The following is a 13,070-nucleotide window of genomic DNA, read 5'->3' as shown; positions in this document are numbered from 1 at the left end:
GCATCCCAGTTGTCTCTTACAATGCCTTATTTCTAACAAGTGGAACTGGCCTGTTTGTAGCTAATGGGCAGCCACAGAGCATGCGCAAAAAGCATTTAGAGTGGTCACAGCGATGGTGTTCAAAATCCAACACATTCCATGGAACAGATCCTTCCTGCTTGTGTGAATAAAGCCTGTTTGACCAACCTGAACCATGCACGACAGGAGAAGAAAAACGAGCAATTGGGAAAAGCTACTGAGACAGGCTTCATGCATCAAGGGCCAATTCCAAGGTAACGTTGTCGTCCTCACCAAAGTATTTCCCCCGGGCTCATACACAGGTAATTTGCACGCTCAAATTTCTCCCTGATCCAGACCTTGCTCTCTCCTTTTCTTATCCTATTATGTTTTAGGTTCAGGCACAAGAAACCACGTTTGCATGTTGAAAGGCTCTCCGTACTGACAGTGGTATTGTTTTTGCTTGCTACCATGTTGTGTATTTTTGTGTTTTTCTATTGTATGCCACCCTGTGATCCTCGGATGAAGGGCCAAATAGGAATTTAATAAATACCACTATCTTGTGATGGAGGGTGTTATGTACTGAAGTTCTCACCCTGGGCCTGCAGGGGGATACTGTAGATAGTTATGCAAATAAGGGATTGAAAGTGACGTTCAGTGATTGGATAGTTTTAGAAAATTGTTAGAGTTACGTTGTACTGGAGCTCTATATAAGCAGGCTGACTGAACCCTTCAGTTCAGTTCTGTTCTGGCCTGTGAATAAACAAGAGCTGTTTGAAGAATCGCTGTGTCATCTGATATGTTCACCCACAACTTAACAGAAGTAATATAGGATTCACTAAGTGCTACAGCATTCATAATGTATAAAAGAACACTGACAACTCTCTTTCTAATTTGGCTCTAAGTGTTTCCAGAAATTGGTTTTTTGGCATGTACTTTTTCTGATAAAATTAATCAGAAAAACATTTATTTTATATACCACCCTGTGTACTTTTAGCAGAAGAGCAGATTATTATTACTAACTGCTATTATTAGCCTCCTTATAAGTACCGGGCTGAAGTCAACATCCCTTGCCTCTTCATCCCCAGAGGGCTCACAGAATAGGAACCTAACCCCTGACAGTCCTTGTGATTTTATTTCAATGTAAATATAACTGTTTCTCCCTAACTTCAGAGACAATGCCATTTCTTCAAACAAAATAGGAATGCAATATTAGTGCAAATGCATGTGTTAATTATTAAATGCTGCAACTTTACACTGTCTCTGTTTCATATTAGAAACACTGGATGGTTTAAAAATATTGTTTTGATTCATGTTTCAGATAGAGCAGAGGGATAGAGCAGATATTTAACAGAGGGATAAGGTGATCCTTGATGAACAGGGGTGTAAAGGATGAACACAACACCGCCCAAAAAAAGAATATTAGAGAAGCATGCCCAAATCCAGCATATTTACACCACAGTGAGCCCCTTCCACTGACTGGAATCTCCAAAACGTTACTTCAGAAGAAACCCCAAATCTCAGCTTGAGGAGGTGCATCCATCACAAGGATGTAGAGTTTTGTTGTTGTTTTTTGCAACAATCGACCGCAATGAGTGAGCGATGGATGCACACAAAAGGATGCATAAAGTGAATGTGCACAGGGACGATAATTCAACGGCATGTGAGGCAGGCAAATTTACCTGGGGAAGGTGGGGCTAACGTAAGAGATCTGCCCCTGCAAAGAATCCAGGATGTTTTTCTGCGAATAGAGCTGTAAAGGAGAGTTAAACTGTACGTGCCGCACTTTGAGTCCTGGCACGTCCACTTCCACAGGGCTGCTGGGGCAGATCTGAGCAACTTCCTTGAGCTGTCCGGGCCCTACTCGGATTTGGCTGGGGATGGACGAGGTACTGTGCCTTCTTCGTAAAGGGGAGGAGGAAGAGGTCTGGAGCGGGTTATAGACCGATGCAAAAGGAGCCTTGAACCCGCCAGCAGGTGACAAAGGACTGGTCACGAAAGGAGGGTGTTAAAAAGGATGGGGTATGTTCAGGATGATAATTTGCCATGGGGGCAGGGAAGAAAGGACATAAATTAATTACAGCATCAATCGCAACCCTAAACCAGCTTCGTTTAGACCAGGGTTTCCCAAACTTGGGTCTCCAGCTCTCTTGGGACTACAACTCCCATGATCCCTAAGCTAGCAGGACCAGTGGTCAGGGATGGTGGGAAGTGTAGTCCAAAATCAGCTGGAGACCCACGTTTGGAAAAGACGGCTTAGACCAGGCTTCCTCAAACTCGGCCCTCCAGATGTTTTGAGACTACAATCCCCATCATCCATGACCACTGGTCTTGCTAGCTAGGGATCATGGGAGTTGTAGGCCAAAAACATCTGGAGGGCCAAGTTTAAGGAAGCCTGGTTTAGACAGTTCCACACAGCCAAGGAGTCAGCACAATATGCAACACAGAACAACTTGGGGCTCATCGAGACTTCTGTTTGTGCCATGATTTCTAAAGAAAGGTCCAAGCCTGTTTTCTGGTCCTGCTGTTTTTCTCCGGGAAAACTCGCTGTTTAGCACTGAATTGGAAAATTCTGCAGCAAACCTGATTAACATTTGTTCCGATTCCGCGGAAAGTGGCGGAACAAAACAAAAACCCTACTTGGTGCCTGTCTGGAAATCCTGAACCTTTACCGTAGAAATCACAGCACAAATGGAAGTCAGGGTGAGCCCTTCATATGAATGACTGGGGATTGATGCACCAATGTTAAGTCGTACAGTTACCGTATTTTTCGCTCTATTGGACGCAGTTTTTCCCCTCCAAAAATTGAGGGGAAATGTGTGTGCGTCCTATGGAGCGAATGCAGGCTTGTTCTCCGGCAGGGAGAGATTGCACGGGGCTAAAGAGGAAGCCGAAGCAGCAAGCGGGATCTATCCTGCTCGCTGCCTTGGCTTGTGCGATAGCCGAGTGCAACCCCTCCGGCAGGGAGAGGTTGTGCGCAGCCTGTACGATGCTCTTTGGTGCTGGGGGGGGGGGGATATTTTTTTTTTATTGATTTCCCCGTCTAAAAACTAGGTGCGCCCTATGGTCCGGTGCGCCCTATGGTGCGAAAAATACGGTATGTATGCGCTAACAGACAGGGAGGGAGCACTCACTTCATCCATTAGGAATTTGCGAGGCAAAGAGGAGTCAAGATGGCTGGCAAAGCAGAATATACTCATGTTGGAAGGAAGGGACCAGGGATCTACCTGATTTCAGGTTGCTCCACAGGGATTTCTTCTCAGAGAGCATCTGAATGAGTTACCACACTGATAAGACTTGGGCTATTTGGATCTCATAAAATAATTTCCAGGTCAGGGTGTGAGGCCCTTAAGGAATGGTCAGGAAGAGACACAATATTCTACTGGTGGATCTTATTACAGTGGTACCTTGGTTTTCAAACATAATAATTTATTATTTATACCCCACCCATCTGGCTGGGTTTCCCCAGCCACTCTGGGCGGCTTCCAACAGAATATAAAAATACAATAACCTATTAAGCATTAAAAGCTTCCCTAAACAGGGCGGCCTTCTAAAAGTCTGGTAGTTGTTTTTCCCTTTGACATCTGGTGGGAGGGCGTTCCACAGGGCGGGTGCCGCTATCAAGAAGGCCCTCCGCCTGGTTCCCTGTAACTTGGTTTCTCGCATCGAGGGAACCGCCAGAAGGCCCTCGGCGCTGGACCACCATTCCAGGAGACCATTCGACTTCCGAGACATTCGAAAACCGAAGCATTTACTTCCGGAAAGCTCAATACAGAAGCGGCATGGCACGTTCGACTTCCAAAAAGCATTCGAAAAAGCGAAGCAGTTCCTTCCAGGTTTTCGGCGATCGAAAACCGAAAAGTTCGACTTCCGAGATGTTAAAAAACTGAGGTACCATTGTAATTAAAATGTAGGGACCCGCTTCATGATTGATGGGTAGATGAAGGCAGGAATTGCTGCCAGATTATGCAAATATCTTCACTTTTTTAAAAAACAAAGTCCTAGCCTTAGCCAGGACAGGGGGCATTTTGGTTCCACTTCAAGAAGCAAAATATCTTGAGCCAGCAATGGTGAAGTGTACAGGAACCATGATGATGTAAAACCTCTCCTGTGGAAGGGTGATTTTTAGCAATTCAAAGCATAAGAGCCTGCTCGATCTGACCAAAGACTCATTCTAGTCCAGGACACACAGTGGCCAACCAGATCGAGCACAAGATATCTCTCCCCTCCTATAGACCACAACTGGTGCCCAGAAGCATTTATGCCTCCAGCAGAAATGTCACTTCTAACTTGCGTTTTCTCCTACTAAGGTGCACTTCTGTTTGCTGCGAAGCTCTCAGGGTTGGAAAAGGAAGCAATCTGTTTGATACCTTTAGGGAACCTTGAAGATTTAAATATCTAAGAAAAGTTTCTCAGCCCTTCACCCCCCCCCCAAAAAAAAATATGTTACTTTCAAGACCACAAAACCTTCCGTTGCAAAGAGAAGTCTTTCCTTGTGCTCCCTCTGCCAGACCGTCCCATTTCGCTGGGAAGATCACAAAAAGCCACAATTATTCTCGTAATAGAAGCGACGAGCACCTGAGCAAGTGGGGAGGCAATTTTAAAGGCTCGTACATCATACTGAAAGCGCGCTGAAACGGCACAGGCAGCTGGGGAATCAAAGAACAGAAAGGTCATTAGTTTTTCTTTGTTGCGTCGGAAGAACCGGTGTTCTCAGGCACACGCCAGCCGAGTGGCCAACCTGAAAGAAAAGAAGTCTTGAGGTGCGTCACAGCATAAATACGCTCACTCTGTGCATCTACAGTAGAGAACGGGGCTTCCCTTGTGTGGTGGTGGTGCCATCGAGCGCAAAACTGGGGAGCCACTTACTTTTTGCTGGGCTCCTGGTCGCCCTGAGCGGACTTGGACCCCACCGCGTCGTTGAAGGTCTGTATGTTTTCCGAGGAGTACAGGCCCGCTGGGCTATTGTACTGGGCAGTGATGACCTTGGGTGCAGTGCTGGAAGCAGCGGTGGCGGCAGTGAAGGGCATAGCGCTTCGGTTATGTGCACTTCCTATGTGCCTTATATCCTGCATGCAAGGGAGCAGAGGGAACAATCAGATGCGGTTGGCGTGCGGGTGATAAGCAGCAGTCCCTCGGCTGTGCAAGGAATCGGCGAAAAACAAGGTCCGTCTGCAAAGGGGGTGGAATATATTTGGATACGGGATGGACATTTGTATAGGGATGATCGCAGAGTGGGGTCTGGAGGGAGCACGCTCCCCACCCGCAGGCAGCCTCAGTCTGCCTGCACGCGTGACCTTGGGGTGCGGAGCACACACACCCCTCACAGACAAAGCCACGGCTGTCTGAACATCGTTGCCTCTGTCTAACCTTTTGCGGTCTCAGTAGTCTGTGGTGTCCTGTCTGTGACCTTTGTCTCTGAGACCTTTTGTCGCCTTCGTCATACACTGTGCAAGGGGAAAATGACGCGGTGGAAACAGGTGCCAAAATAGCTTTGTACCACCCCACAATCTCGGGACTGGAAGATGTGTAAAGGTCACAGCCCAAAATGTATCTGCCTGGTTTGCATATTTGTCTCAATAAAAGGAGGCTCCACTGGGCTGGCCAGCAGCTTGCATGCAATTCACCTGTGCACAGCTCACCTGCATTATCAACTCCTGCCTCATGTCCATCACTTCATATTAGCTACCTTAAACCAAGGTTGCAGTTGCCAAAACAGAAGGTCTAGATTTGTGGCAAGATGGCTGTAAAATTCTTCTACAAAAAGGAGGGCAACCGTGTAAGTCTGGAGGGGAGAACCTTTCTCGACCAGAGCTTCGAGGGGCTACATTTGAACAGAGGGTGAGGCCATTTTGCAGATCCGAGGATGTGACTCTTAATTTTGTAGGAGTCTACAGTCACACACTGACCTCACCATCCTTCATTCTGGGAAACAAGAGGCATTGTCAAAGACCAAGGACATGTCTCTGCCCGGCAAAAAAAGCCTTGAGAAGGCTGAAGAGTAGTGCTGGCAGTGTTAGAAACTCAAGATACATAAGCTAGGAACTGAATGGATCCTTAAACTGAGCTGCAGGTTAAACCACACAGCCTAGGACTTGGTGATCAGTAGGTTGGTGGTTCGAATCCCCGCTCCTGCCAACACAGCAGTTCAAAAGCACATCGAAGTGCAAGTAGATAAATAGGTACCACTCCAGCGGGAAGGTAAACGGCGTTTCCGTGCGCTGCTCTGGTTCGCCAGAAGCGGCTTAGTCATGCTGGCCACATGACCCGGAAGCTGTACATTGGCTCCCTCGGCTAATAAAGCAAGATGAGCGCCGCAACCCCAGAGTCGGCCACGACTGGACCTAATGGTCAGGGGTCCCTTTACCTTTACCAAAACAGAATGCCTGGTTGCCAATGGGGGGCAAGAAGGCTCTAAAGTCTTATTTTTAAAATGATGGACTGACTGTGATTGATTCTCAGTTAAACATCTAGCTAGTTCAGAGGACAACCTTGATTAAGAAATTTGAGAACTTAAAAGAGAAATCACTTTATCCAAGCACAGTCTACATATATTCCTATTCCTACCTCTTTTTCTTAATGTTGACACGGACCCTTCATAACCTAAGAATATTCATCACAACTGTGAACAGGGCAGATGGGTGGGGTAAGTGAAGACAAGTGACAACAATTAGGTATGACCTTGTTCACTGCTCCTGCTCAGGCTGCACAGAAAATGGCATTTTGGCTCCTGAAATTCATTCCAGTGGTGCAGATAAAATATAACTGGCAGAATTCTACAGGGTGTGGTATTAGTTTGTAAAAAAAGAGTCGAGATGGTGGAAATGTCAGGCAATGGTGCCCAGGCATCTTCACTTGGTCACAAAATGGCCGACAGTCTGGTGAAAAACGCGCCTGGCGCCTGGCTAATTTCAAACACTGGGCCTTAGGGCCAACAGGAGTTCTCTGTCATCAATCTCAATTTGAAATGAAATTCTTAAACCCACTCCCTTGTTCTCCTTCCCCTTGCACTGGGCTGCAATTACAGCCCTCCCCTGCTCTACAAAGCTGCTACAAAACACTCCCCGCATTTTTACGAGCCTGAGAAAGCAGCAGGTAGCCAACTCCAGACACAGGTAAATGTGGGCCGCAGTGGTGGGCGCCTTCGGCAGGCCCACCTTCAGCATCCAGAAAGCTCCAAACGAAACAGCAACCCGTTGGCTTCCTCCAGCTCTAGCGGTATTTATTTCCCAGTTTGGCAGTCAAGTCATTCGTGGGAAGCAGATGCCTGAAGGCCTCACGTACCTTCACTTGGATGGAAGCTGCAGAGATAAACATCTCAAGGACCTCCTTCCTTGCCAAAGACTGGGTTTCCCAAACTTGGGTCTCCAGCTGTTTTTGGACTACAACTCCCATCATCCCTAGCTAGCAGGACCAGTGGTCAGGGGTGATGGGAGTTGTAGTCCAAAAACAGCAGGAGACCCAAGTTTGAGAAACCCTGGGCTAGGTAGTCATGCAGGAAACGCAAAGGTCTCGTGTGGAAACTCCTGTTGATGAATCATCTTTAGAAGATGGTAGAGGGGTCCAAGTCCCCTTGGCCCTGGGCTAAGGGGCAGTGGAGGGAGGTTTAGATCGGGCAAAGGAATCCCCCACAGCCCTGTCAGCCTCTGCCGGTGGGTTTCGTGCAGCTGACAGACAGCCAAAAACTCTGAGATGGGTCATTCTGGCAGTGGGGAGAGGCTGAGTCTGCCCAGGGACTGTTGGATCCCTAGCCAGCCCCACTGCTACCCCATGGCATCTTCAGCCCCGATCACTACACCAGCGCCAACTCATTGTTGGCCTTCCACAAAAAACGCTTGCCTCACACTTGGTTGGGCTTTCGTCCATTATGTTCACGTGCAGATCAGGACAGGATACGTGGACAAAGAGTTCTAATTGTGCAATTTCCCTCACATTGCTTGAAAACTCTTGCGAATTATCTACCGTTTTTTTAAAAAAAGTCACACGCCTCAGTCAAGATCCAGATACGATGCAATTCCACTGAACAAATTACCCAACGCAAATATTGCTTTCGGAATGATTTAATATTATAGTCTCATTCAATATTGCAAAGCTGTGACCTCATTTTTTTTTTTTAAAAAAAAAGGCAAAAGGCGTTTTGTTACAGCACACCTTTCGGCCTTCGTGAGGAGAAACCAAAACCAAAAATAAACAATAAAAAGCCAAGTCAAGCAGCTTTAAAATACCTAGTTTCAAATTTAAAGCCATTAAAGGCAGGCAGAATGACAGATATGTGGGGAAAAGTCTAAGCTCCGCCAGGAAGGTAGTTTGTAACTGTGGTGTGACTTATGCCACAACTTCTTCCGATGGTGGGACTTATAATGGGGCGTCAGAAGATGGCCTCAACTCACAAGCCATTTTACCTGGGATAATATTCATAATCATAGAATCGTAGAACTGGAATAGACCCCAAGGATCATCCCGTCCAACCCATCTCAGCTAAAGCATCCATGACAAAACAGCTATCCAACCTCTGTTTACAAACTTCCAAGAATGGATTTATTAAAGTTTCCACAATGAAATAAACTACGGTTTTCATGTGTGTACCTTGGTGATATCTGGTATTTAAAAAAATACTTCTACAAGCTGTGTGTCCTTGTTTCTCGATTTGATCCTTTTACATGGCTTTGAATGTTTTGTAAATATTTTATGCATTGTGACTTGCCATTATTTTTATTTATTATAGTTCAGTAATTCTTTACTGTAATGTCTAAGTGTAAACTGTTTAATTATTATGTTCCAATGTTAAATTTTACCGTTTACCATTATATTCTAATGAACTACTGAATATTGCTTTATTTGATGCAAGTTGCTTATTTTAAAGCTATTGTGACTTTTTTTTGTATTGGATCAGATTGTTACTATGCGTGTGATCTTTGGGGTCTATTTTGCCGTTTCTTCTGCCTGTAAATCGCCTTGGGCACAGCAATATAGAAAGGCGGAATACAAGTTAAAAGTGAAGTGAAAATGAAATTAAATGGTACAGTTAGCAATAGAATGAGGGAGCAAGAAATCAGCAAGGCCCCGATTTGAAATCTTGCATCTGCTCACTAAAAGGTCTCAGACGAGCCACATACGGGACAACCACGTTCTCCAACCTTGCAGAGTTCTTGTGAGGATTTCAACAAAATGGAATGAAATGCTTCGAAGATTTAGAAGCTGCGCTGAGCACTGAAATGAATTACGAGCAAATCGATATAATCTGCATGAATCTGTTACTGTAAAGGTAAAGGTAAAGGGACCCCTGACCATTAGGTCCAGTCGTGGCCGACTCTGGGGTTGCGGCGCTCATCTCACTTTATTGGCCAAGGGAGCCGGCGTACAGCTTCCGGGTCATGTGGCCAGCATGACTAAGCTGCTTCTGGCGAACGAGAGCAGCGCACGTAAATGCCGTTTACTTTCCCGCCGGAGCGGTACCTATTTATCTACTTGCACTTTGAGGTGCTTTCGAACTGCTGTGTTGGCAGGAGCTGGGACCGAGCAACGGGAGCTCACCCCATCGCGGCGATTCAAACTGCCGACCTTCTGATAGGCAAGTCCTAGGCTCTGTGGTTTAACCCACAGCACTACCCGCGTCCCTATCTGTTGCTGTACCCAAGCACAAATCTGGTTTTCCCAACAGCTGCAGCAATTGGTCCGACCTCCTCATAGTCCCAAATATTCGCAGCTCATTTTTTTTTTTAAAAAAAAGGGAGACGCAGAGATAAGAGATTGGAAAAAAATAAATGAAAATTAAAGGAGGCCACAGCAGTGTCTTAATTTTGTCTTCCAAATGGCATCTGGTTGGGAAATTTTAAATGCTCTGAAATCTGAGTGAAAATGCGAAAGGTTAACCCAACTTCTTCTTCTTGGGTGGGGAGGGAAAACCTGCCTGATTAGCTTTCCAGCTTCCCTTTCTGTGTTTACCAAGCGTTTACATCGATGCAAAAGACAAAACAATTCAGGAACAATGACGAATATGAAGCCAGATGAGGCCACCGGGCATTTCAGACAGGAAACTGCTATGCCGTTCACCTCTTGACTCAGAGGTCTTGGCGAGAGGTCTACTGCGGTCTTATCAAATGTCAAAGCACACACCCAGTTTCTACAGCCTCCCATTCCCCGGTTTCTATGGGAATAGCTAAACAAAACAGCCACAATGACCTCATCCCCAGAGGATGTGACAGGGAGCGCTTTAGAGGAAAAAGCCTCAGGACAATCGGTGGCCTGTTTTAACGCAGCCATGACATCAGTCTGGCAAAGGAATGTATGGCTCTGGGGTCAGGCCAGAGGTACGGAAAGGGACTCGGCGATTTACCCCGGGGCAAGCAACTCAATTCTCTTTTCTGGATTTCCTTTCATTAAGATGCAGGGCACACACGCACAAAAAGGGGTACCGTATTTTTCGCTCCATAGGGCGCACTTTTCCCCCTCCAAAAATGAAGGGGAAATGTTTGTGCGTCCTATGGAGCGAATACAGGCTCCTTGGCTTCAGCGAAAGCAACACGAAGCCTCCAAAGTGCAGAGGGAGCGCTCTGACCCCTCTCGCTCTCCAGGCTTCAGGGATAGCTGCCTGAAGCCTTTGGAGTGCAGCGGGACCTCGCGCTGCACTCCGAAGGCTTGGGGGTTAGCTACGCAAAGCCTCCGCAGGGCAGCGGGGTGAAGGCATCCCGCTGCCCTGCGGAGGATTGAAAGGCTGTCCCCGAAGCCGGAACAGCGAGACAGGGCGCTGCGCGGCCCTCCGTCTCGCTGTTCTAGCTTCGGGATGGCTGCGCAAAGCCTCTGCAGGGCAGCGGGGTGCCTTCACCCCGCTGCCCTGCAGAAGCTACAAAGGCTGTCCCCGAAGCCTCAAGCCTTTGTAGTGCAGTGGGAACTCGGGCTGCGCTCCAAAGGCTTTGGGTCAGCGAAAGGAACCCAAAGCTGCACTCCAAAGGCTTCAGGGATCTTTGAGGCTGGCGGTGCAGGAAAGCAGCGCTTCCCCCCACCGCCAGCCCCACAAGCTCGGGGGGCAGCAGCAAGGCTGCGCGCAGCCTTTGCGCTGTTCCTCGACCTGCTCTTGAACGCACTTTTTTTTGGAGGGGGAGAACAAGAAATTATTATTTTTTCCTGTTATCCCCCTCCTATGGTCCGGTGCGTCCTATTGAGCGAAAAATAAGGTATGTTCACACAACCACTTACTCCACCGTCCAGCGCACTGAAGGCACATTCACACGGCGTTAGCCGCCACCCACAGCGATCTCACAGTTTCGTTGACAAATCCTGCAGTTCGATGTGTTTCTCCACCACCCTCAGGCCAGCTTCGATCCAACCAGAAAACTTTGTACTTAACTTTGTACTTAAGTTCAAAGTGTGTTCCAAGCATAATCCATCAAATAATTATTTGTACAGCTTTTCTTAAAATTTTGCTGTGTTTAGAAATTCAGTCTGACTCTTAACTAAATATACTCGGCCTTTCATATTGCTGCTGAAACAACTGCAATTACTAAATGAGAATCTAGTGACGTACAGGCAAATCATCACAGATTAAGGAAAAATGTATTCGCATAATTGGTAAATGAAACTTGGTAAGCAATTATTATGAAATGAATCATGGAATATTGTCTTCCATTTTCAGTCACTACTGTGTTTCAATATTCTGTTGGAAGCTGCCCTCCTCGGGGAAAAGCCTGCAAGCGCCGCACATATGCTCCACGTGGCTTGTGAAAGGGAGCGCTGAGCAGAGCCTGGGATGCATACAGGCTCTGCTCAGCGCTCCCTTTAAATAATATTTTTTTTCTTGAATTCCCCCCCCCAAAAAAAAAAGTAGGTGCGCCTTATGGTCAGGTGCGCCCTATGGAGCGAAAAATACGACACTTAAGAATGGCGCGGCCGTTCAAGGATGGTGTCACGCTCACGTGCAGAAGACAGCTTCATGCCTACGACTTCCTGGTGGGGTGCAGAGGTGGGGAAACCAAAAAAAATCAACCGCCCCCAAAAAGAGGCCACGTGTCCCGGGTGCAGGCATCCCACCCCCTTCTCCGATTGCAGCCCAGGGGGTTGGACTAGAGAACCTTTCTGAACCCAAGGCCTTCGTTCCAATTACTGCATGCCAGTAGCGGATGAGGCCAAAAGGAAGTGGTTGTGGCTGACATTGAGAGAAGCCACCCAAACACCCAAATTCACAGGCAATCATGTATTCTCACGTGAATCTAAATTCCACAATTCTGCACTGCTCAGATGCAGAACTTCATTTTCCCCACAATCTCCTGCTGCCTGATATTTTATACTACTGGTCATCGATAAAATCTAGTGGAAAGAAACCTCAACTTAATTATGTATTGTGGGATGGATTACTTCCTAGTGCTGTATGTCCTGCCAACCACTTTTCTAGAGGCTAAATTACGGAGTGTGGCCCCATCTGGAAGGGCCTAGTGTTTTGACTACGCTTTCCATATTTCATAGAGTGAAAACCTGGACAGAAATGTTACTGAGCTTTTTAAGGCAAAGTTGTTGAACTTTCTTGAGAGGGAAGGGGGCAATGTTGTTGTGCAAATTGCAAAAAAAAATTGAGGTTTTATAGCCTTATCTCCCCCCTGAAATTGCCCAAAACACCACTTCTGATATGGGATTTTCCTATACATTAAAGGCATTCCCGCCTAAATGCAATTCCCGATGGCCGAATCAAAAAACATCTACAGCCGTACCTTGCAAGTCGAATGGAATCCGTTCCAGAAATACGCTCGACTTCCAAAATGTTCAGAGACCAAAGCGTGGCTTCTGATTGGCTGCCGGAAGCTCCTGCAGCCAATCGGAAGCCGCGGCGGACATTCAGCTTCTGAAAATCATTCAAAAACTGGAACACTCACTTCCGGGTTTTGATTGTTCGGGAGCCAATATTTTGGGGGAGCCAAGGTGTTTGAGGTTTAATGTACGACTGTATATGGATTCACAATACTCTTTCCTCCTCAGCCTACACTGGGCATGCATGTGTTATGCCAAACATGTGACACACGGTGTGCCTGTGCCTTTAGAATAAAACACAAGCAGCAGCTATGAGAGTGTCATTTATGCTGCGT

The 13,070-nt window shown here is 46.9% G+C and overlaps 1 protein-coding gene across 2 annotated transcripts in view; it reads right to left on the bottom strand.

The window, feature by feature from the left end:
- PDLIM1 (PDZ and LIM domain 1) overlaps positions 1-13,070 on the bottom strand; it is a 43,273-nt gene that overhangs the window by 7,812 nt on the left and 22,391 nt on the right. The window contains exons 4-5 of one of the 2 annotated variants that reach the window (XM_083440532.1): positions 4,576-4,646; positions 1,680-1,985 (exon numbers count right to left, since the gene is read on the bottom strand). In XM_083440532.1, the coding sequence (XP_083296658.1) occupies positions 1,680-1,985; positions 4,576-4,646 (377 nt within the window). Of the gene's footprint in view, positions 1-1,679; positions 1,986-4,575; positions 4,647-4,866; positions 5,067-13,070 lie in introns of both variants that reach the window. The other variant, XM_083440533.1, reaches the window with a different exon arrangement.

The sequence above is a fragment of the Podarcis tiliguerta genome (genome assembly GCF_965153285.1).
Source record: "Podarcis tiliguerta genome assembly, chromosome: 5".
NCBI lineage: Eukaryota > Metazoa > Chordata > Lepidosauria > Squamata > Lacertidae > Podarcis > Podarcis tiliguerta.
Note: the sequence above shows the minus strand (reverse complement) of the source record. Positions and strands in the feature narration are given on the sequence as shown.